The following is a 23,470-nucleotide window of genomic DNA, read 5'->3' as shown; positions in this document are numbered from 1 at the left end:
ATAAAAGCTATACATACGCAGTTATGGAGAGATTGCTTGTATAACTTGAATTACTGCTGTTCTTATCTAATTGCTTAGGACGCAATATTTTTTCGCAGTTGGTGCCACGTTGGCTCGATACAGGTTCTTGAGACATCGTGGCTTTTTTTCTCTCTGATCTTTTTGTTTCTTTATAGGCTATATCATATTTCTCTAATAAACATTTTTCGGTTTCAGTGAATTTAAATGGCGAAATTTGAGTAAGCGCATGCTGAAACTTTCTGCTAAAATTTTCATTGCTATGATAACAAATGCTTACTACCCCAAAGCATGGTGCATGCAAAATTGAAAGGAGAAAATATGTGGTTTCTGTTTTTATTTTCATACATCACGGACTGACAGGCCAAAATGATTATCGTCACGCCGCCTAGGCAATCCATTCTTTCCCAATAAGTATAAAAACTAGAAAGTTCTGTTAAAATAAAAATTCAAGCTTTCATTTCCGGAAGATGCGCCTGGAGATGCGAGATGGACACTTGTGCGACCATGAGATCTACGGTGCATGCTCTGTAAGCTATCGTGCGTTTCACTTTGCATCTGCAAACCATGCTTTTTTCCTTCACTCATGAGTCATGAACTTAATGAACACAGCAGTGTGCCTCAGTTTGAGCTGCAATTTCTGGCAATGACCCAGTGGCAATGAGGTCCCCGCTTCATGATGGCCTAACTGAAGCAAGGTAGACACCATTTCAAACAAACGGGTAAGTCTATGGAAATTACTACAAGACAGTGGGACATTTGCAAATCAGGAAGGCATGCTATATAACCTGCTATTCAGTCGACTGCCTGCGTTAGGTGCGATGCAATTATGTAGGTCCGCAATATCTCAGGAGTAAACGACGACAAAATACGCTATAGGACAAACAGTGCGTTCTTGATTTCTTGAAACATGCTCCAACTTTTTCAACCTTTGCCTAATTTCACTTAGACGCCGTTTCAGCTACTGCAATTTCTTAAAGATAACGAACTTTTTACTCCTCAGGCATAATTTGCACAGGTAAATGCCACCATTTATTTGCATCAAGAAGGAACCGTCATTCGTTAAGAAACCTTCATAGAAACTTTTAGTATACTGTTTCTCACCTTTGGTGCGCCGTTGGCTTGTTGGCTTCAATGTCTGAATACGCCGGAGACGTGTCATGCATTCTGAAAGCGACGTCAGTTGCGCGCAATAATTCCTTCTACTGTATAGCCATATATGCCCACAAGCGCAGCGCCTTCTTTAGGGTATTGCCAGTTTTGCAATGCAAACCAGTCGGTGGAACAGAGACGACAATATACGTTATCATAAAAGAGCGCACACACAGGAATACAAAAGAAGGAAAGAATCAATGACACGAGCGCTGTTTTTTTTATCAAGAAGTTCGAACAACTCTCGCAAATAGCTACATTGCTCAAGAATATACGATCTAGACATAAAGCCGAAATAAGCGAGCAATGATCGCGCCTTTTAGCAAAGGTAGGCGGGAGACTACATCGGATACACGGTGCTTAAGCAGGCGAAGGAACAGCGATTGGCCAGACCAGTTCATGCGTGGTGCCGGGAAGACCAGAGAGATTCTTCAGTGGAGCTGTAAAAATAACTACAGCAATATTTTCCAGCAGGTGCCAAAAGCAAGCACCAATAGTACTAGGTGTGGCTACAAACTGAACAATTTGTAGAAGTTTAATTATGCACAAACTGATAATAAGCCATTACATACGAAAAATCATATTTTTCACCGTCAATTTTGAGTAACATGCCTGTGTTTATTGTAACAATATTTCGGAGAGGTGGGTGGTGCAAGGGAAATCAGTTGGCGGTCAACGTAGGAGTGGGTTTGGCAGAACTCAACATTCGTCTACTATACGACGGACAGGAGCGTGGCATGCCCTACCACTCTACAGAATATGCAGATTTTATGCGAAGGCTCAGCATGAGTAAACTTACTTTAGGTAATTCATTCACATCAAGAATTCAAACAAGCAGCAGTGAATCTTTTTAATTTGTGCCGTCTCTATACCAAGCAGGAGAAAATTTCACTTGTTCCGCGAAGCTGTATGCCTTTAGCATTCCGTGCATTTTTCACGCCCGTGAACGTATAGCTAGTTTGTGCCTGCTACCCGAGGGTGCAGTAGTCATCCAGACTTGAGCCCAACGATATCAATAAACCGATCAGCTGCCTCGCACGCGCTCCGTTGACGCGCTTAGCTAGTTTCCCGCGGCTTCCCGAGGTAGTGGTGAACGTCCATCTCGGGCGATTGTACAGACTCGGCAAATCTTAGGGTGAACACGGCTCAGCGTGGATGAGCGCCAATGCATCTCGCGCGGCCATGCAATGAAGCGAACTGACGCAGGCACTCACGAGAGATTGGCCCGCCTTCTACCGCACTGATGCGCGCCGCTCTTGCTACATCGTGAAATACAGCAAGAACAGCGCGTCCCTGTTCGCCTGCGCCGCTTCGGTGCGATGCACTCGTGCTCCGCAGAGCACAGCCACGCTGAGCCGCGTTCACCCTAAGAGGCGAGGAGTCTGTACCTTGAACGCTTACGTTGGGCGTACTACTACCGGGAATGCTGGAGTTGCCGTCGGAGGACCAAGGACCAAGTGTGCACATTGCCTTCAAACTGAACAGACACCATGATTGATGCTTCAGCGATCATGACCTCAATACCGTCAGCACTGCTTTCAGCAACAAAATGTGTGTCAAGTCTGCGTGCTTTACACCGTCATGTTCGACAGAATAGACTGCAGGCTGAGCGCGTACAAGTACAGTCAGCACTTTTGAGGGCTTCACCTCATGATGTGCGATGGCCTGCATCACTGACCACCCCTCCATGCCGCTGAGGTGTATAAACGTGCGTGGGACAACAGCAATGTCTTCAGCACTGAAATGAAGTTACACCACTGCTGCCACACCGCGTTGCGTCCGGTCGGGAGACGGAAGCCGCCATCATTTCTGCCGCTCTCACCAACATCGGAGACGGCAGCGCGCTCGAACCCGAGGAGGTGTGGCTTGTGCAGATTCGTCACCGCCGAGCATGCCGAGCATGCACATGGGGCGAATGACGCGGACATGGACATCCTAGACCACTAAAAAAACCAATAAATGCGTGTAGGTGCCTTTCTTTCCTACGACTACAAAAAACCAAGATAAGTTTTGTTCGAAATTCATTGGAACGTCTATGTCGTGCGATAGGCAGATTGGCTGGTAGTTCACCTTCGCGGAGGGGAATGGCTCGCAGTTTGTAAGTTCATATGAAGTAATTGACAGCTCTTATTGAGATATTGTTTCTTACTGACGCCCACAAATTCATTATGCAACAAATCGCTGCTGTCGGAATAGCCGACAGCGGAACAATTGACCGAGTGTAGTAGAAATTTCTCTAGTCATGTTCTTGGAAACCGGCTCACATTATTTCCAATAAATTAGTGAATTTGTTTGCGTGCTACTAAAGGGAAACGCGCCATGCTATTGATTGAAAGTACTGTTCCTTTTCGTGTAAACACAGCAAACTGCCTCCTTTGTCTGCTGCAAAAGTACGCTACTTCAACACTTTTTGTATTGTGCAATGCAAGAGCAATCTCGCTCCAATTGGTTATGTAAGGGTTTCTACAGGAATGCCGTATTTCTTTACATTCGAGTAGAGCATCTCTATATAATGAACAGAAACATCGGTGTCAAAGATCGACCACCTACAAGTTTCGTCTGCAGATATTCGGATCAGTCTCAAAATTAAGATGGTGTCGCACGGTAAAATATGCGAAAGATAACACGTATTCCTGATACCGCGCAACTAAATGCATATATTCGGCATCAGATTAGCCACGCTTATGGTAACTAACACCTAAAGTCTGCACCAGGAATATTAGGTAATTAACGTACCTTCTTTTCAGCAGCGAAGTTTGGAGGTGTAACTATAGCAATTAGAAGAAATACCCAGGGGCCATGCGGAGCCATTGACGTCGTAGAACAAACTGTGCTCGTAGAAGTATTTTAATTAGAGCCTTCTTGGACTAGCAATACTTCCAAGTGACCCTTTATATATCCGCTGCAGCATACTCTACACGTGGCAAAGCTAAAGGTCAATGGCCAGATAAAAGGAAGGACACACGGGAGCATAAATAGCGTTTATTGAACAGCTATTGAAGATTTTTGTGAACCTGAAAACTCGTATTGAGGGCCAGTTCTTTACTACTTTGCCCTTTTTATAGATGAATGACGTATTCCGACTCTGCCGAGTTCATTTTTGCACCTGTTCCGTCAGAAATCTTTTTGGCAATAATTTTAACTTCGTGTACGCTCTCGCCTACTTTGCCACATGTCATTCGAGTAGGTCCAAACTATTAGAGAGACTACTGAAGCTTCAAATTGTTATTGGCTCATTGCTAATAATATATAAGAAGAATGGTTCCTGCTAAAGTACAAAATGTATTGCGCGGAACGGGCACCCCTGCCTTAGCCACGATAGCACAAGATTGGCTTCACTTACTTTCTTATTCGCAACAGTGCGTGCGGAGGAACTGCAAAAAAGTATTTTGCGCCCATGTATACCACCTTTCCTTCGTTGACTTGCTGAAGGGAAGAACAGATGACATCATATGACACACGATCAAGCTCCTTAGCAAGGTCTAGTTGCAGCATTGCGATTCGGTCATCGAAAACATCGCAGAAGTCTAGAATGCTTAGCGACGTGAACATTTGTAGAAATTGATCGCCCTTTCACTCCGAATGTTTCATACCATTCAACGAGCTCCTGAATAACACTCCGTACTCGCTTAGCTAAAATTGTCATGCAAATTTTTAGTGTATTTGTATGTGTTATAGGGAGATACGCCGCAACAAAAAGAAGGTACTCGCGGTATTATGTTCTAGGAAGAAGCACCATATGGGCGGTGCGTACGGAAGAAAGCACAGATATTGTTTGTGTGAACGTCCATGCGTTCAAAATTTGGACATATATTGTAGTGGCCCAAAGACGACGAAGAACTGCTTTGACGGTGAACTGGTGGAAAAAAGAATAATAAATATTTTGTTGTGAACAGTATTGGCACGTTACATTGGCGCAGCCTATGACAGGGTCAAGGCCCCAACAATGTGGGTAATTCTGATGATATCCCGAGGTTCAAGTGGCAAACCTATCTTTTGACGTGCGACGTGGATGAGACACCAAGTATGAGTTGCCTGAAAGTATCACGGCTTCAGAACTGCATGAATTCTTCGCTCGAAAAGCCGGGAAGACGCCGGAGGAGCTTGACCACCAAATATCAGTGAAGCTGCGACTGAAGTACTCACAGTTTGAAGAATATCTCATGTTGCCGCTTCTGAAAATATCGTCAAGCATTCCAACAAGCAAAGAAGACTGTTCTGCTGACTCATGCCTCCTAGAAATGTTCCACCATCAGCAGCAGTACGCAAAGCAGCAAACGCAATTCATAGACAATCTTCTTGCCGTCATCCAAACACAGCAACGACCCAGCAAGGGGATAGTAAAGCACGATTCCTTCGGCGGTGAAAGCACAAGCACGGAGACCTGGATCAAGTTTTATGAACAAGCATGTGACGACAACTCGTGGCAAGAGTCCAATGAGCGCTTCAGGAAGATGTGTCCGTTTCTTACCGGACTGGCTAAGAAGTGGTACGAGCTCCACTATGCTGGACACGAGAGGTACACATCGAGCGAATGCAAAATTAGCTTCCTGGAAGCTTTCTGCGAAAATGTGGTTGAGAGGTGGGACCACGCGATTTTTTACAAATATCGATCAGAAAGAACCGAGAGTATTTTGAGAAGAGGCGGCTTCTTCAAATGGCAACCCCGAAACTTCCGGAGTCTGCGATCGCTCCGCTCATTATTCGCAGCCTTCCTAAGCAACGCCAGAGACTGGCGCAAGTGCAATCGCCCAAAACTGTAGAGGAACTTCTAAGTTCTTTCAGAAACATCTCAATTGATTCGAACTGGCAGAATCCACGTCGAACACATTATCATCCCGAGAAAGCATCGTGGAGGTCACGCGAGCTTCACAACTGGCATGGTCGAAACCGAGCGGTCAATGAAATCTCCGATACCAGTAACGACCTAGACACTTCTTCGCATCCAGATCAACGGAGACAAAAAAAATAAAAGAGGTTGCACAGTCCCACCTGACGACACAATTGGAAACTAACGGTTCTATATATCAAAACCTTCTAACCTTCTATATATCAAAATAAAGGTAAATGGTGAAGATGCTGATGCACTAGTGGATAGTGGGACATCTGTGCCTGTCGTAAATGAGTCACCTGTAAGGATCAACCTTTCTTGCGCAATATTTCTTAGACAATGGACGAGACAGACACGGACGGGCGAAAGAAATTGTCTTGAAAGTTGTCTAAGAAATTTTGCGCAAGAAATGTTGATCATGGAGTACTAGCTCAAAGCCACACCTCGTTAAACTTCTCAAGATGAAAGAAATTATTCGAGGGAGACTGGTGCAAGTACAAAATTTTCATGGGACGAGGTACATTTATGATGAATGGGTGAGAGCAAACGTTTATCAAGCCGAGGTGACGTCGCCGCTCTCGTAGTTAAAGGGTGTGACTACAAATTTTTGACTTTCTATACCTGGTACGAACACTGTAAAGCTGAATTTTTATTGGCATTATGAAGTGACTGTGGCTAAAGAGACGTGCGCTTCTTTGAGTATCGCGGATTGCCTTATCGCATGTGGAGATGACGTCCGCCACAAATACCGTGAACTTGTCTGCTTAACTGTTAATTCATCTGCAACAGCAAAATTTTCTGCATCTTTCAAGCTGTAAGATGTTACACCGGTCGGGAGAAAGCCTTACATGTCACGCGAGAAGAAAATTTCGTGGAAAAGTGAGATCCAAAATACGTTAGATGCTGGCATATTACGGCAATCGGTGTTCGCGTTCGCCTCACCGATTACGCTGGCCCCCAAAGTTGGATCTTTAAGGCTGTGTACTGAATACCCAATCCTTAATCATGAAACAGACCTCTTTCATTTTCCGATGCCAAGGATCGACGGGATAAGTGAGGAAGCAGGAAGTTGGAAGCAGGAAAATACTATTGATAGCTCTCTCGACAGTAAGTTAGATGGTACTATCTTTAGTATAAAATCAATACCGCGAGCTCATTGCGAAATAAACTTGGTTCCCCGCGCGCGTGGTACATAGTGGAGCCGGATGAGCAGGGTAAGGGCAAGAAAGTAGACAAGCATGTGTTCTTCACCATCGTGCTTTGCTGACACATTGTCATAAAGCGATACTGTTCATCTGTAGCGGAAAGGAAGCCGTGACATGTGTTAGAACTGCGTGCATTCAAATTTTTATTGCATTTGGTTTCAAAAAAATGTCAAGAGCTCAGTTTGGTAATTTTAAGGCGTAGCTGGTGGCTATGAATATGAATTTATTGATGGACATATTCCGCCATTTTCAGGTCTTAAAATATTTATTTCTCTCGCTAGAAATAGCGCATAAATAAAGCGAAGCTGATAGTAGTATATCGCAAATATTTTGGCAATGTGGCCGTCCAGCAACATCTATATTCACACCACTGTCGATAGTATTGTCACGTGGTTGGGACGGTGAAGAACGCTGCACCTAGACAGGGAAATACGGAGCTATTTATTTGTTCATAACGTATGGAATGGCACAGCGCTTGACATAAGACAACGTTCGATAGGCTGTCCTATGTCACGTGCACGTGTGCTAGAGAGAAGATGAAAGACACATGCCGTTCCGCTGCCGCCCGCAAACAGTGTTCAATGAAAGGTCGCTACGTGAACGCCACCTATAATAAAATACAACGCTTACGCATCCCTTACGCAACACCCAGATGAGATTGTGCGCGAATTTTTATTTTACTGTGCAAGTGCTTTACTCCGAGGTCCGCCAACACTTCCGTGACGTCATTTCCGTCACAGAAAGAGCGTTAGTAAAATGCATACAAACAACTAGCCAAAAACTGGAAGAACAATTCCCCCGCACCTCCCCGAAGGGGATCGTGAGGAAATGCGAATGCATTTCGGTGCACCCGATGAGTGTGCGATTAATTAATGAAGAGAGACGAGAGTGTGCATGTAGAGGCGTAATGCTCGAGTTGCATTGTGTTACACTTCGTCCTAGTGGTATCGTTGCCGCGAGAGGTTCGACTTCACCGACTTCCATCGCTATCAAGGCACCAATGCGCGCGCTCCCTGCATGATATATATAGGTCCAAACGCGGAGAGGAGGAGTGGCCAAGCTCTCTCTCCGCCGAGCGAGCTCCGCGATGCGAGCGCCCTCACCGGGTACATCCTCCTCTCCCTTACCCTCCGCTGCTCCGCGATGCGAGCGCCATCACACGCCCGCGCGCTCCTCCTCTCCCTTACCCTCCGCCGCTCACCACCTGCTCCGGTTGCTGGGCGCGGCGCAGGTGTTGCTAGGGGCAAGGAGGAGCGTGCGCGGTGAGGTAACATCTGTGCGCACGCCGGCCAGGGACGCAGGACAACCCCGGACTAAGGAATGCATTCGCATTTAAAAGTTCCCTAAACGCGGATGACCTGCGAACCAAACCCACGAACATTTCGCCTGCGACGATTGCTACTGGGCGCTATAACCACTATCGACAATAACCACTAGCTGTCGACAAACATGTACCAAATTCTTCAAACACGGTTGATATATCTCACGCCTTCTCCCTCTCAGTGAGCTCTTGGTTGGCAAGTAAGGTGTCAGCATCAAGGAGCGGTGAAGCAAGTTACTGCATAATGACACTAAGCAGTGCCGACAGGGAGCACTTCGGTAGTCTCAGTGTTCCGGAGTCTGTTGGTGTAGCGCTGCGCACGTGGTCACGACGCAGCAACGTGAGCTGTTTTGCTCTGCGCCATGGCGTGTGACGTCTCTTCGCCAGCGTAGTGCAGCTTCCACATGCACATATTGTGTTTCTCCGTCACTTACTGCTTCGAAGGCTGTGTCAGCAACAAAGAAAACTGTTGCAGCAAGTGCCGCAGAAAGGCAAGGGCGTCAACACGTTAATATCGCCCAATGGAGTGCTTTGATGCAGAGGGAAGCACAACGCCTTCGCGCGTTCACGGCTCAAGCTATGGACTTTTGCTGTCACGTTCCTAGAGCGCTGTTTCGTAGTGCGTGCATGAGCACAACCGTTGGTTTCCCAATTTCTTTGGAGCGCACAGATGTCCCTCCTCTCCTCAAATTACGACACTTTTCGTGAATGCATATTGAATACCTGTCTTGTTATGTGGTTGTCGATGCCATCTTTGCGCAGGGTCTAACCTTACGTTTTTTCAGCTGCATGATTATCACTTTGGCTACACAATTGTTTGATCATCATCTTGAACGATAGTCGTCGGGATAGACATGTGCCCACCAGGCGTCAACGATGGAGCATCCGCATCAAATGGTGCCATAGCCACAAAACGCCAACAGAAATTGTGCACTCTCTCATATATCAATGTACAATAAACACTTAACATCTGCTGTGAAGACACGTTCCACTTTCGCGGTATAAGAATTCCTATGACGGTGGTATCGACAATGTATTTAAGTGTACATTTTTCGTATTTCTCTGCTTTGTCGGTGAAGGTTGCAGGGTGAAGGTTGCGGCTCCGGCGAAAGAAGAAAGACGAGCGTCGAGTGCTTGGAGGCGAGACGAGATCTTTAGCTGGGCTTGTTCCCTGGGTTACGGAGATGAGCTACGGTCGACGCTTAGCCCTGGTAAGTGGGCCTAATAGCTGAGCTCTAATATATATTCACACTGAAGTGCAGATAGGACCTCTTATTGTTAAGCAATTCTGAGTCAAAATCATGAAAAAGAAATGGGTATATAACGCGTAGGCGACATAAGCGCTGGTCGTTTTGTGTAACATGCTGGATTCCAAGAGAAGGCAAACGCGCGACGGGGACACCGAAGGTTCAGTGGGCAGATTAGATTAAGAAGTTGTCAGGTATAACGTAGCCGCATCAAGCACAGGACCACGTTTATTGGCGCAACTCGGGAGAGACCTTTGCCTGGAGTGGGCGTATTCAGGCTTATGATGATGATGATGAGTGCTGATAGATTGTGAGTGGAGTTTGGATATTTGTTTTACGGTCACTGTTGAAGCACGCCTTCATAGTGGCATCAGGCTTATGCCATGAAAGTGTCAGGCAAAGCATACATAGTAATCTACTTCACACACCAAGGGAGTTTTGCCATATCTAGAGCAAATATACTTGTCCAATAGATAAACCGTATTTCACGAACCAAAATACTCGTATCATAAGAGGTTTCCAATCGGCTAAACAAGCTGATTTCAAAAAAACACCAAAGTAGTCAAGAAAATGTTTAATTGCACCAACATCGGATACATTCCCGCGCAAACACAGCAAACCTAGACACACGAATAGGAAAACACCAAGCAGACAGAGCGCTTCCGCTACGCAGCCACACGCCGATCATTTGGTATATACTCTCATTGTACTTTGAGGCACGGCTTAGCGCCAGTGGCGATGATCCTGATCTACCTAACTAAAAATAATCATTAAAAGAATATGCGTAAATTTATGGTGGGTTTGTGGACAGCCTAAACATCAGCGCGTCTTGACCATTGTCAGAAGTTTCATGTTACAAAACGTAGCACAATCGCCCATTCATTGCAATTTTTGTCTAAGCCTGCTAGAGACTGTAACCAGCTTTTGACGTATATAACAAGCATCCGTCAGGCCGTATAATAAAATAAATGCCTTGTTAAATATTTATTGAGCTGGACTTTCGGCATTGTGTTTTTGTGTCTCGATGTTTTACTACTGCGAGTTGCCTTATGCATATCCTTATGCGTTTATTTCGATAGATAGATAGATAGATAGATAGATAGATAGATAGATAGATAGATAGATAGATAGATAGATAGATAGATAGATAGATAGATAGATAGATAGATAGACCTATTTGCCCTATTTGACAAATAGGGGTAGTATGTCGTTCCACACCCTACGTATTCACCAGACCTAGCCCTATGCGAACTTTCCTATTCCAACGAAGGCAAAGAAACGCCAAGAGGGAAGCATTATGCCGATGTGGTGGTGCTGGAAAGAGCTCCGCAAAGGCCACTAGACAATATCGAAGTTGAACAGTTCGACACTTGCTTCGAACAGTTAGAAAAAAGAATTGAGGAACGCGTCGCGCGTAATGGACAGACTGAAGGTCACTGAAAAAATTCTGTAAAATGGTTGAAGTAGAAATTTGTATAATGAAGATCCGGTTTCGTTTTGGGGGGAGGAGGGTCAGGGCGGAGGTTCTCCAGTATGGCCAGCATTATTCTTCGTGCAGTCATTGACTTCGTGTATGGCGTCGCCGGCATTGTCTACGTGCAGTCATTGACATTGTGTTTAAGGGCGCCGAATCATGTATCTAAGCGCCGAATCACTGCTAGGCCATCAACCCTTCGGTATTCACAAGGCTGAGTTCTTTTAATTATTTAACTCAATCACTAGGTAAGCGCAGACAATGCAAAGGTAGACTCCTTAGCAGCCAAGCCCCATAGAGATCCTGTGAGGTTTGGTGTTGGTGCATCATGTTGTAGTTCTTGATTTCTTCGGTAAAATAACACCATAATCGCACGACATATCACTCAGGTGCAGACGCCGATTGTTTTATTCGGTGATATCTCATTTTACATGCTGACTGAGGATTACAATTGCATAAGTGTTGCCGGTGCCCTGGCAGCGCTCGTTGTTTCGTTGATAGTAAATCTAATTTACCTATCAACGAAAGAACGACCGTTTTCATAACAGTTTATAGCACTACAAAGCGTGCAATCACGTGCTCTACAATGCAAAACATGCGTGCACTAGCCAGAAAAAAGTATTATGTACGCATTTGTTCCTCTAATTCATACATTGTTTTATTATTTCTACAATTTGCGAGCATCTCAGTGGCGTATCATCCGCGGTAAATGTGCGCCATCTGTGAATTTTAAAAAAAATCACCGCATATCCACTTGGTGAATGATGATGAGTGGGGTGAAACGAACTCGCGCTGCAGCACGGCGATGGCATAGGCGCGAGCGTGGTCCTTTTTAATGAAAGATATTGTGACTAGATTGTTTGAGAACCACAATCTGTTGCACACACCGCAACTATGGCCGAAACTGTTATCAAGGAAGTCCCGCTGGAAGCGCGCGTCGCGCCTTCGGGCAGAGCCCGCCTGATGCGTTTTGCAGCCACTTCACGTGCTCGCACAGCATCGGGCTCTGCATGCCGGTACGCGCGCTTTCTCGCCGCTTCACGGTCCTTCACAATTTGAAGATCCGATTCGCGCCGCAGCCGTGCAGCTTCGGCCTCGCGGGCTCGAACGGCGGGGTCTTCTCGCCGCAGCCCTGCAGCTTGTCGAGCAGCTTCGGCCTCGCGGGCTCTCACCTCAGGATTCTGTCTGCGAGCGCGTGCTGCCGCCGCCTTCCGTGCCCTCCGTTCCGTAAAATCACTGGAACGGGAAAAGTACCGCCACCATCCTGCCCGCCGCCATGTTTGGTCCAGCGCGGCCGAAGCTGCGGCAAAGCGGTGTTGATTTCACGCGGAGTAACGCATGTTTTACGGCTTGCGTGCGCTTTTGCTGCCCCAAATAAAGTATACCGTTGATCTCTAAGTGATTAGCAAAGAAATAGCAGCAGTTTTCACTTGCGTGCACGTGCACACACGCGTACTAACGCGATAAAAAAGGCGAACTTCGCGGCATTTATATGGTGTACTAGAATGGGGTAGTGTGCCGTCTGGCGCCGGAAACGTGGCTCTTTTTGCGATGACAGCCTGCGGTGCCAGAGCACACCGTACTACTGTGTCGCCACCTGACGCCGCCCTCTGAAGTAATTTATGGTAAGCTGATATACAAAGCCTCCGAGATCGGTAGTTGTAGTTGCCGCGCTGGTCGTGCGTGTACGTGGGAAACTTGCTGATTGTTCACTTGTGTTTCTCATGACACGTTAGCGAATTTTTTCGTGTGCATGGCAGACTCAGTGTTTGAGGAAGCTTGATGCATTCAAGCTTTTGAAGACCGATTGGAATTACGGACTTATTCACATAGGATAAATCCAACACCCCGAATACACCGTGGTGCATTTAGCTGCATTCCTGCGTTTTGGCGCCCCTTTGAGGAGTAAAATCTCTAAAGGAATGAAGCAGCATTCGTCATTGAGCGTTGTATTTTTTCTGTCGAAAACCTTGCGACTGCTCTTCTGGCCGATGCAGGTGACGGGTGGTCATGCAACTCAGCTGATACTGCTAATGTTTAGCCTTCCGGACCTCCTCGTGTGTTTCGACGCATAACTTCAAATTAGTGTGATAGCTAGACAGGCGTATATATGCATGGAATGAACACTGATGTGCTTTTTTACCCCGTTTGCAATCCAAACAGTAAGCATGCAGACGATCCGGGACGATGCTCAGCGATAGGAATTGGGCAAGCTCAGACGACCCAGAAGCACCTTTAGTTATTGTAATAATGCTACCAAATGTGTTTAGTGCCTAACTCTTGCAAATATATTTAGTTTCAATCTTGTTACGTGACCATTTGACTAAAGAACGGCAGAAATTTTCGCAATTTCAATTTAAATTTCGCGCGCTGGGCACACCGTTCGATCGTGGCGCCCTGCTGGTGGCGTCATCGCAAAAGCGACCACCGTTCACCCATTGGTTTGCTGCGAAGGCGGCACACTACCCCATTCTAGTACACCTTAGCATTTACGCGCTCGGCTGTCGGCATTTTTAAACGCGAATCATTTTTTAGCGAACTTCTGCGACTTTGAACGTATCTATCTATCTATCTATCTATCTATCTATCTATCTATCTATCTATCTATCTATCTATCTATCTATCTATCAGCCCACGACTTTGTGCTCTCCTGACCGTTTCGTTAATTGTATGTACACCAAATTTGGTATGGCATAACATGACTGTATCACGAATATAAATTACAGGTGATAACATGAAAATAATGACATGCATGCCATGTACGGCATGATTCACATGCCACGCTCATGGGGTTCTCGCGGCCGCTTCGCTAGTTTGGTACACACCAAAATTGGTATGGCGTGACGAGAGTGTATGGCAAACATAAGTTACTGGTTATAACGTGAAAATAATGGCAGGCATGTCATGTAAAACATGATTTACCTGATATGGTCTCAGTGCGCTCGCGGTCATTTCATCAAAGGCATATATACCAAAATTCATATGACGAGATATTTCTGTATGAGGAACATTAGTGACAGGTGGTAGCATGTCAATCATGCCCTACATGGCTTGTATGCCATTCTTTTGATGTTACCACCTGTTATTTATGTTCGTCATAAAGTCACGTCACGCAACACCGATTATGGTGCATATCAATCCAGCCAGGGCTGGGCAGTATCGCGATACAAGAGTATCGCGATAGTATTTCAGAGATACTTTTGAGTATCTGTATTTCTGCATCGAAATTCATTTGAAAAATGTATTTGTATCTCAGTAGTGAAATACATTTACGATGTATCGCCTGTATCGCGATACTGTGCAGGACACGGGTATCTCGTTACATTGCTTTTTGTGTCGGAAATGACTTGAGGCGTGTTTCAAATGGGCGAATGGCGTTTTTTTTTGTACCAAGACAAGCAAAGGCACGCCGCCGGTCGCCGACAGATAGGGCGGCGATGGTTTCCCCTCAAGCACAGAATGGTCCATGTGGTAAACCGCGCGACGCCGCAGACGGCAGAATCGCGGGGGCAGTGTTGTCGGCCTATGCCGACAAAAGTCGCTGTCACTCAAGGTCAGTGCAGCACGCCTAATTTTTTTCGGGTGGCAAGCCATTACTTCGCGACCCCCCGCTCGGATACCGCCTTGGAACAGGCTTTGCAATGCTTCGCGTGCGTTCAGTTATCAAAGCGGCGGCACTTCCAAAAGAGGTGGCTATCTTTGACGCGCTTTCAGCCACCTCTACAATGTCAGGGTGCGTTCCTAATTGTTTACATGCGTGAAACGGTCTTTTGTGGTAGCAGGCTCCCCCACCGCCGGAGCCGACTTCGCCTGTTGCGGCTTTCTGAAATGGGTGCTGGTAGCGTCGGTGGTGGTGACAGCTGCATTGAAGCCGACAGGGTCAGACGGCTGAGGATTTCGAAGATGGGGACAGACTTCGGATTCTCAACGGTCAGAACAACCCAAGTGAGGGCGGAAGCGTTTCGGTATCTAGATGACCCGAGAAGAGATATCGCCACGCTGCAGGGCAATCCGGCTATGAAGGCGATATTTATTCACTATAACACGAATTTGCGCTAGCCTTCAGCGGTAGACAGACTTTTTTTGATTCGTAAATCTTGTGCTGAGGCTGAACCGACGCTGTTAGAAGACAGCCTATTTGAGAAGCCTACACAGCAATCTTCTCAGCAAAGCAGATCTTCAAAATAAATGTGTGCTTTTTCTCAATTCACTGGTGTTCATTAGTGATTCGAGTGATTTGCTTAAAGTGTGCCTATTTCTAGCATAGCTTAGTTTGTTCGCCAAGTATGTCGATTTCGGTGTCCAATCCCTGTGACTGTTGCTGTGAAATAGTTTATTTTTATTGCAATTGATACTTCTAATTATGTCAATATTACTAATTATGTACTTTGTCCACCCCCCTCCCCTGCAATGTCTTAATGGCGCTGAGGGTACTGTAATAAATAAACAAATGAACTGAACGTTTCTATGCGCTGCAAGTTTAATTACAACATTATGCTGCACTAATAAGTGTCTTTGCGTAGTATGAGCATCCTTGAAATAAAAAAAAGTATTCCAGTATCTGTATCGCTGTAACTGTATTCCGGAATACTTTCTTCGTCTTATTGCAAAAGTATCTCCGAAATATCCCGTTACGTTAAAGGCAAATGTATCTCAGTATCTGTATTTTAGGCTTCCAGTTCATTTATTTCGATATCTGTATTCCGGAATACTTTTCTGAGTATCTCTGACCAGCCCTGAATCCAGCAAACCGGCCACGACAGCACCATGAGTATGGCATGTAAATGAGGGCTTACGTGACACGTGTGCCATTATTTTCATGCTACCATTTGTTATTTACGTTCCTCATACAGTCACGTGATGCAACACCAATTTTGGTGCATATCAAGCCAGCGAACCGGCCGCGAGCCCACCATGAGCATGGTATGTAAATCATACCTTAAATGACATTCGTGTGGTTATGGCACTCGACTGCTGGCACGAAGGTCGCGGGATCGAATCCCGGCCGCGGCGGCTGCGTTTTCGATGGAGGCGAAAATGTTCGAGGCCCGTGTACTTAGATTTAGGTGCACGTTAAAGAACCCCAGGTGGTCCAAATTTCCGGAGCCCTCCACTACGGCGTCTCTCATAATCATATGGTGGTTTTGGGACGTTAAACCCCAGATATTATTAATGACATTCGTGTCATTATGTTCATGTTACCACCTGATATTTATGTTCGTCATACAGTCACGTCACGCAATACCAATCTGTAGCAGTAAGTTTTCGTGGCGCGCTGATCGCTATATGTGAGCCCAAAGGCGTGAATTTTACGCCAAACATAATTAAGAGCTCCCCGGCAATGTTATTGCGCATGAGCCTTCTGAGGCAACCACGCGAAACAAGCTGCACTAGTTTAGGGGAGACGCAAGCACTCTCCGTAACAATATTCGCGAAATCTCAGTGAAAGGCTTACCTCACCAAGTTGCTGCGCCCAAAAGCGCAGCACCCAGGCATTCTTCGATGCCTCGACAGGCTTGCGATGAAATGTCAAAACGATACGGGATGTTGTAATGCTCCTGCACGCTCTTCTGAGGCTATAAAAACAGTCGCCCTCCAAAGCGCCGTGCGTACGCGGCCGGCAGACACTAGCCAAGCAAACGAGCTGGATCATTTATGTGGCGAAGCCGCCGAAAGGGCGCCGAAGAGAAAACGAACGCGGTACTTTTCCCGTTGCAGTGACTTTACCGTTCCGCAGCCTTGTCTACCATCTGGCGACTCCGAGCTAAAGAGAAAGCGTGCCAAGAGGGAGCCTCATGGCGCGTTACTTCTGAAATGTTGTCCTCGGTGGTGCGATCTTGTACGCGTTCCAAAATAAACAAGGAGGCGTGGCATTACATACAGCCGCACGTGACCGCACGTGACCGCACGCGATTGGTCAATGCAGGGCCGTGACGTCTGTCGCGGTTCACATCGGCCATTCGCGTGACGCCGGATGTAACGCCACGCCCCCGTGTTTATTTGGAATGCGTACAAGATCGCACCACGGGTGTCGTTGAAAACACGAGACGTAGTAAAGAAGAAAGAACGCCACACAGGCGAACACGCACGAGAGTGTCACTCGTCAACGTCGTCTTCTTCTTCTACTGCATACCAGAACGCGCGCAGTAAGGAAGAAAGAATGCCACACAGGCTAACACGCACGAGAGTCTCACTCGTCAACGTCGTCTTCTTCTTCTACTGCATACCAGAACGCGCGCTTCTCACGAGCTAGAGGTGGCTACTACAACGCTACAAACAAACAGAGGATGGACAGACGCATGGTATAAGGAGCTTCGCCCCAAAAATGGAAACTCTGCTCGAAACACACAGCAGAGAAAGTGCAAAGTGGAGGACTAGCCTCAGAGCCCGTTCTAAACACTATTGCAGTGCCTACTGCAAGCAGTGTCGCGAAGTGCCCACCACTCCGCAATTACTCACTATTTTACGCTTTACCGAAGTACCAGCTTTGCGTCTGTAATTCATTGTGTGCGCATACATAGCTGGCCACTTTGTTAACGCTGTGGCTGATGGCAATGCTGGTGATGAATTATCACTGGGCCCTTTGAGATGTGCGGGTAGCATTATACCATCACTCTTTGGGCAGTTCACGCGATATAATGTCTCGAGCAATATTTTGCTTCTGTCACGCCATATTACAGGTTTTATGTAACCAACAAATCACTCTCGTGGCTCCAAGGTCGCATACGTGATTCCGGATCCAACCCTTGTTTGCTTGCTCATTGTTACGGTCTCGAGCGCTGGTGGTGGCATCGGCAGAAAAAATCCACACCTAAATCAACGGTTGTTGTGAAGTGTAATGCTGTGTGAAATCGACTGTTGTAATATTACTGGCGACCACCAACATACCACTAAAGTAGTATGTCGCAGTGGTGGTAGAGTGGACACCGTCCCACACAAAGGAACAAAAAGCGCAGTATTTGCCTTCCTTGCGTGCCTCCCCTTTACTTTTGCTTCTCTATGTTATATGTAGGCAAGAAGACCTCCGCCCGACATGACTGTATAAGCCAGGTTCTTTAGAGCGAGATTTTTTTCTGCTTTTTTACATGATCACGCCTCTCATCAATATTGATTGATCAGTTCTCGTCTGGAAGAGTAAACTAATATTAACATTCGGGAGCACCACCTTTATGAGTCAGTCATTAGCTGCGCACGGACACCGAACTCGCACGCTTAAAAGGTTAGGGTAAGTTGGAGGGCGTCCGTGCATAACGACAACTTGGATATACGTATCGCACCTTACTTACATAATGGTTATGGTAAGTGCAATGCCCAAACAGCACGCCGGCATTGGACCGATCTCTGCCCAACGTCGGCAAATGTCGGCAGCAATATTGGCCATATCTCGGCAAATCACGTGCGTGCTACTTTCATCCACATCGGCCCAATGTCGATTAGCCGACGTTGGGCCGATGTGGGCTTGTCGGCATTGGACCAATCTGGGATTGCCGGCGTCGGTGCGAGACGGTCCTGCCGTTATTCAGCCGATGATGGCAAGCCGTTATTGGTTCCATATAATAACAAGACTGTTTGTTGGCCATGTTAGTACTTGCTTAGTGATGTATTTTAGCCGCGAGTGCCGCCCGTCCTGTCGTTCTGTGTTTTTTTTTTTTGCTCTGTTTATGTGCTTGTCACAAACGAGCGCGTTGTAAAGCGCGCGCGCGGCCGCTTTCAAACGGCTGCGAGAGAAAACGACGCGAGCCACTCGCCCAAGTGGCGCGAACGACGAAAAAACAAGTAGCAAAAGACGCCGACGCGCCGCATGCTCCTCACCCACTCGAGCCATACGTAGACAACGCGATCAAACGCCTGGCAAAGCCTGGATATTTCTAGAAGGAAAGGGGGACGCATCACCGAGTGGCGCCGCCGCGAGTAGAACCGGCGAGAGAATTCTCAAACTATCCTTAGCTTTGGCTGTACTGCACGCCGAAGAACCCTCCCGACGCTTCTAGAAACCGGGGAAGAAGGGATAAAAGCGTACAAACGACGACCAGACAGGCAGAAGTGAAGTCGAGACAGGAGTGAGTCAGTCGGCCCGGATATGGTAAAGTAAGCTGAGTGTGGCTCCGTTAGCCAAAGAAGACGTGTTTATGATAATGTGCGGTCAGTCGATCGTCGATCTGGAAGAATTGGATGACGACGCCGTGTGAGCCGTGACAAGCTACGACAACGGTTGAGCTACGACGATCAACGCTGGAGCTGGCGTCAGTGTTTCCTAGAAGAGAAGCATTCGATTACCGTCCAATAATTGTGGACTGGATACGCCGTTGTATGTTCGGGTCTTTAACTGCCCTTGAATAGTTGTAATGCATGCGATTGCATTTGTAGCGTGTGATCTGTTTGTTTAGTTCCCGTTGTGTAACACCATCTGAGTTATATTGTGAATCTTTAACTGGTACCAGCCGAGTGTGCATTGGCTCAACTGAGAATATATTTCATTTTCGTTTGTGTTATCGACTCTCGGCTCTGACTCGGTCTTTGGACCACAACCGGCGTTCGCTGGCGCACCAAAGGACCAACTCTAAATTGTCCACGCTTTCGTGGTGCGTTTTCGGAGGGCCGAAACGCCAGCCCTTAGAATCTGCCCGGCGATCGCCAACCCGATTAACGGGATCAGTGACAGTGCTCTTTCGCGGCTAAAACATGCCACTAAGGTCCAATGTAAGCTAGCCGACGCTCGCGTGGTGTCGGCCCCCGCTGACGTCGTTAAGCCGCTGGTGTGACCATCTGAACGCGTTATTATGATATTTTAGCAATGGTGGTTTACCATGCGGTAAGTGTGACAATACTCTACCGTCGTGGTAAGCACATAGCTAGCTTTGATGGGGACACTGACGGTAGTTGCTCGATGCGTACAGTAACTTGAATAGAAATGCTGATAAACGGGTTGTAAAGCAAAACGCCTCCGTGCCGACCAGGTTGTCGGCATAACTGTAGCTACTGCACCGGAAGTCAGGAGTGCTAAAATAGGCTATTCGAGGTTCCACCGCATTCATCTACTACCATTGGTGCCGTATTCAAAAATTACTTCTTAATTATAAGGACTATTCCACTGGGGTCCTAATGTGTCATTGAGACCAAGAATTCTGTGGAACCGTGCAAGGCCGAGAAAGAAAGTCAATATTATCTCCAACACAACTAAAAGTACGAAAGGCCTGCTGCACCAACTACGCACGCGTCTGGGTAATGAAGGAGTAACACATGAGCAAGGTGATAAACACAAATTTATTGACGCATATCAACGACGCCAGTTGTTCCAGAATGATTACGTCATAACGAAATACCCAAGAATCTGTAGGTACCATAGCCAACATATAAAACAATCCCACACCCACTGTATTCTTCAAGAAAGGCATGAAAATCCTGATCGAGAGTAGGATCAGGCGAAGACTTACAATGTAATCAATGTTATACACGACACATTCACAATAAGTATTATTGAACCGAAACAGGTAAAAAACAGGAAAAGGGATTAACGGAGAATATTTCAAGTACTGGCATTTTGTGGGCGATATCGCGTTTTTCAGCAGTGACGGTGACGAATCACGAAACAATACTGGAGATGAAAACGAAAGACGCGCTACAGTGGGATTAAAAATGGTCGCTAAGATGATCCCGTTACACATTCGAAACACATGTTTGGCAATGAAATTACCGCTATCCTTTAAGTGGAAAATAACATTTTCTTCAGCGGTACCCTATGGGCCAGAAATCTGATTGAACTACTGCACTCGACCTCGGAAAAGCATTGCGAGTGATTCCACAAGATCGCATGATCTCTATATCTAAACAAGGTAGACATACACGTGCGCACGGCTAATCGCAAGGTAAGATTGTAACGGAAAGGAATCATACATGAAAACCTCTCACGTGTGCCCGTTGGATCGGTAGGAACACGACCGAATGAAAAATGCAAACGCGCCATAGTAAAAGAATGCACAACCAAATTAAAGCGAGACAGAGTCGGCAAATTTCGCGTAGTCGGAGTCAACGCGAATGTTACAAAAAGATGATGGTTGATCCCTCCGTCATAGGAATCGGAATAACACGAAAGTAAAGCATGCGCTTACAGAAGTAGCTGAATGTTTACTGTTGATTGGTGTAAGAGAGTTTGTACAATCTATGTTAATGTCTGGCAGCTCTTGCACCGTTTAACGTGGATGCACCCACTTTGACTATTGGTGGTACATCTCCATCCCAACGATTAACGTCCATGTTAAATGATTAAAAGAACACTTCTGGTAGGTGTAGTAGTTAACGGTGAAAGCGTAATCAGAAAACGAGGTCTGATAGCCAGAAGAGCGTCGCGTAATGGACACAGAACTTGGTCGCCTTCCCGCGGCATGTTAAAATGTGATTGAACAGCACGGCCGGACTAGAGGGAAACGCAAAGCGCGTCGTGCCGCCCCGGAAGCCCGGCCGTGATTTTTCTCGAGGCGAGCGCGTGAGCGGGGAACGCGGTGTTGCAGCCAGGTGAGACAGGCGCGCGTCGCAGAGCTATTTTTGGTTTGGATAAGCGTGATGCTATCAGGGTTGCCACTGACTTTCGAGTAAATGTCGCCAAACGACGAGCAAAAAGTCGCCAAAAGTCGCCATTTTTTTTACAAATTTCGCCAAAAAAGTCGCCGTTCTAGATATGTGCGTCATACCTAGTAATAAAAATTTCCTCTCACGTATAGCCCCGTAGAATACAGTACCATCCAAGACCCTTAAATTATATTGACGTTTCTCAATGATAGTCGTATGGCCCGCTTTACCATGGGAGTGCATGGTGCTGCTTCTCCGACTAGCCGCAAGATGTGCGTGGTGGCGCAAGGGTGAATGAATGAAGCACTCACGATATCCTTCCATCCCTGTCCGCTCGTTTCAAAGGTAGTAGTGTGCTAAACATTGGGCGAAAACCGTGAAAGCGTTGTTTGTAGCCAGCTTTACGCGAACATTATGAATTAAAAGGATTAAAAGGTTTATTGAAGGTAAGACAACAGAATTCTTACAGGAACCGATCATTAGCGAGTCTTACACCTTTTCAGTGTGAACTAATATGATAAAGGACGTCACCGACCCTTTCTTATAGTCTCTTATATCTACACGCGTCAATCCGATGCGTTATTAATGAACAGGTAGGCAATGTAAAATGTTATATAGCAATTGCTTTCATTGCACACGCTCACCGAGAACAGTGAAAAATGCCTCAATAAATATTTTTTTATTGCACAAATAGCCGCGTATCCGCCTCTCTTCGCTATTCCAAAACAGTCTTTACGAGCTGAATTAGGGGGTACTGCAACAGTCAATAAGTCGCCGAGCTATTCAGAACATTTGGAGCTTTGACGAAACAAATGGTTGGAACCTTCAGCCCCTTCAGAAGCGAAACTTTAGAGAAGCTTAAAGCGCGGAAAGCTATTAATTTATAGTCAAACAGTACCCCCTCGCGGTTTACATTTTGCTAGAAAGTCTCTGGGGGACGTTGCCGTATCTCCTGCCTCTAGATGAATTGAGGAGATACGCACGAGTTACAGGACAGACATACGGAATGACGCGTAATGTGCACATTCTGCTCTTGGGTCTAAAACCAAGAAAAATACAGAGAATGTTGCCGCTCATTCGTTGGGAAGACACTGAGCTTAGGATGCATGACTCAGTGGAGATCTAAGCCGAAAATCGCCAAAAATTCGCCATGTCGCCATTGATAATTTTAGGTCGCCACGGGCCCCTCAAATTCGCCAATTTGGCGAAAAGTAGCCACCATTGGCAACCCTGGATGCTATGAGTGAGGCCGACGCTTTTACGACGCTTGCGCTAAGATTGCCACCTCGCGGTGTGTTAAGGCATTGACAATATTGAACTTCTTTTGAAAACGCGCCGAATGCTACGGACGTGTAACGCGTTGCAGGTGCTAATCGCGGAGGCCACAGTAATGACGCGTTCCTTTAATTTGCCGATCCCACAGGGCAACACCACCCCGCCGACTGGGAGAGTGGTAGATATAAAACGCGCGTTTCTAAAGCTTCTACAATATGTGACTGTGACGCAGTAGATAGAGTGCCCGGCATTAGTTGTTGCGGACCGAGCGGTCCTTGGTTCGATGCCCGTTGACGGAACATTTTTGTAGCGTTAGCTACACTTGCCTAGCCAAAGCAGGTTTCCCGGGGGTCATCATGAGCCGTGCTGCGCATGCGCGCG

General features: G+C 46.5%; 1 protein-coding gene across 41 annotated transcripts in view; it reads right to left on the bottom strand.

Annotated features, from left to right (window-relative positions):
- LOC119402282 (uncharacterized) overlaps nt 1–23,470 on the bottom strand; it is a 330,925-nt gene that overhangs the window by 212,030 nt on the left and 95,425 nt on the right. For 17 of the 41 annotated variants that reach the window (XR_007417203.1, XR_007417204.1, XR_007417205.1 and 14 more), the window contains exon 1: nt 3,907–4,032. The exons of 14 other annotated variants lie outside the window; for them this stretch is intronic. Coding sequence is in view for 10 of the 27 variants with exons in the window: in XM_049418568.1 (XP_049274525.1) it covers nt 3,907–3,981 (75 nt within the window). In the remaining 17 variants the exon portion in view is untranslated. Of the gene's footprint in view, nt 1–1,122; nt 1,260–3,906; nt 4,033–23,470 lie in introns of those variants that run through there. 10 more of the 41 variants (XR_005185716.1, XR_005185722.1, XR_007417206.1 and 7 more) reach the window with 3 other exon arrangements.

Source organism: Rhipicephalus sanguineus, chromosome 8 (genome assembly GCF_013339695.2).
Source record: "Rhipicephalus sanguineus isolate Rsan-2018 chromosome 8, BIME_Rsan_1.4, whole genome shotgun sequence".
NCBI lineage: Eukaryota > Metazoa > Arthropoda > Arachnida > Ixodida > Ixodidae > Rhipicephalus > Rhipicephalus sanguineus.
The sequence above is the reverse complement of the archived record's forward strand: the minus strand, read 5'-3'. Positions and strand labels throughout refer to the sequence as shown.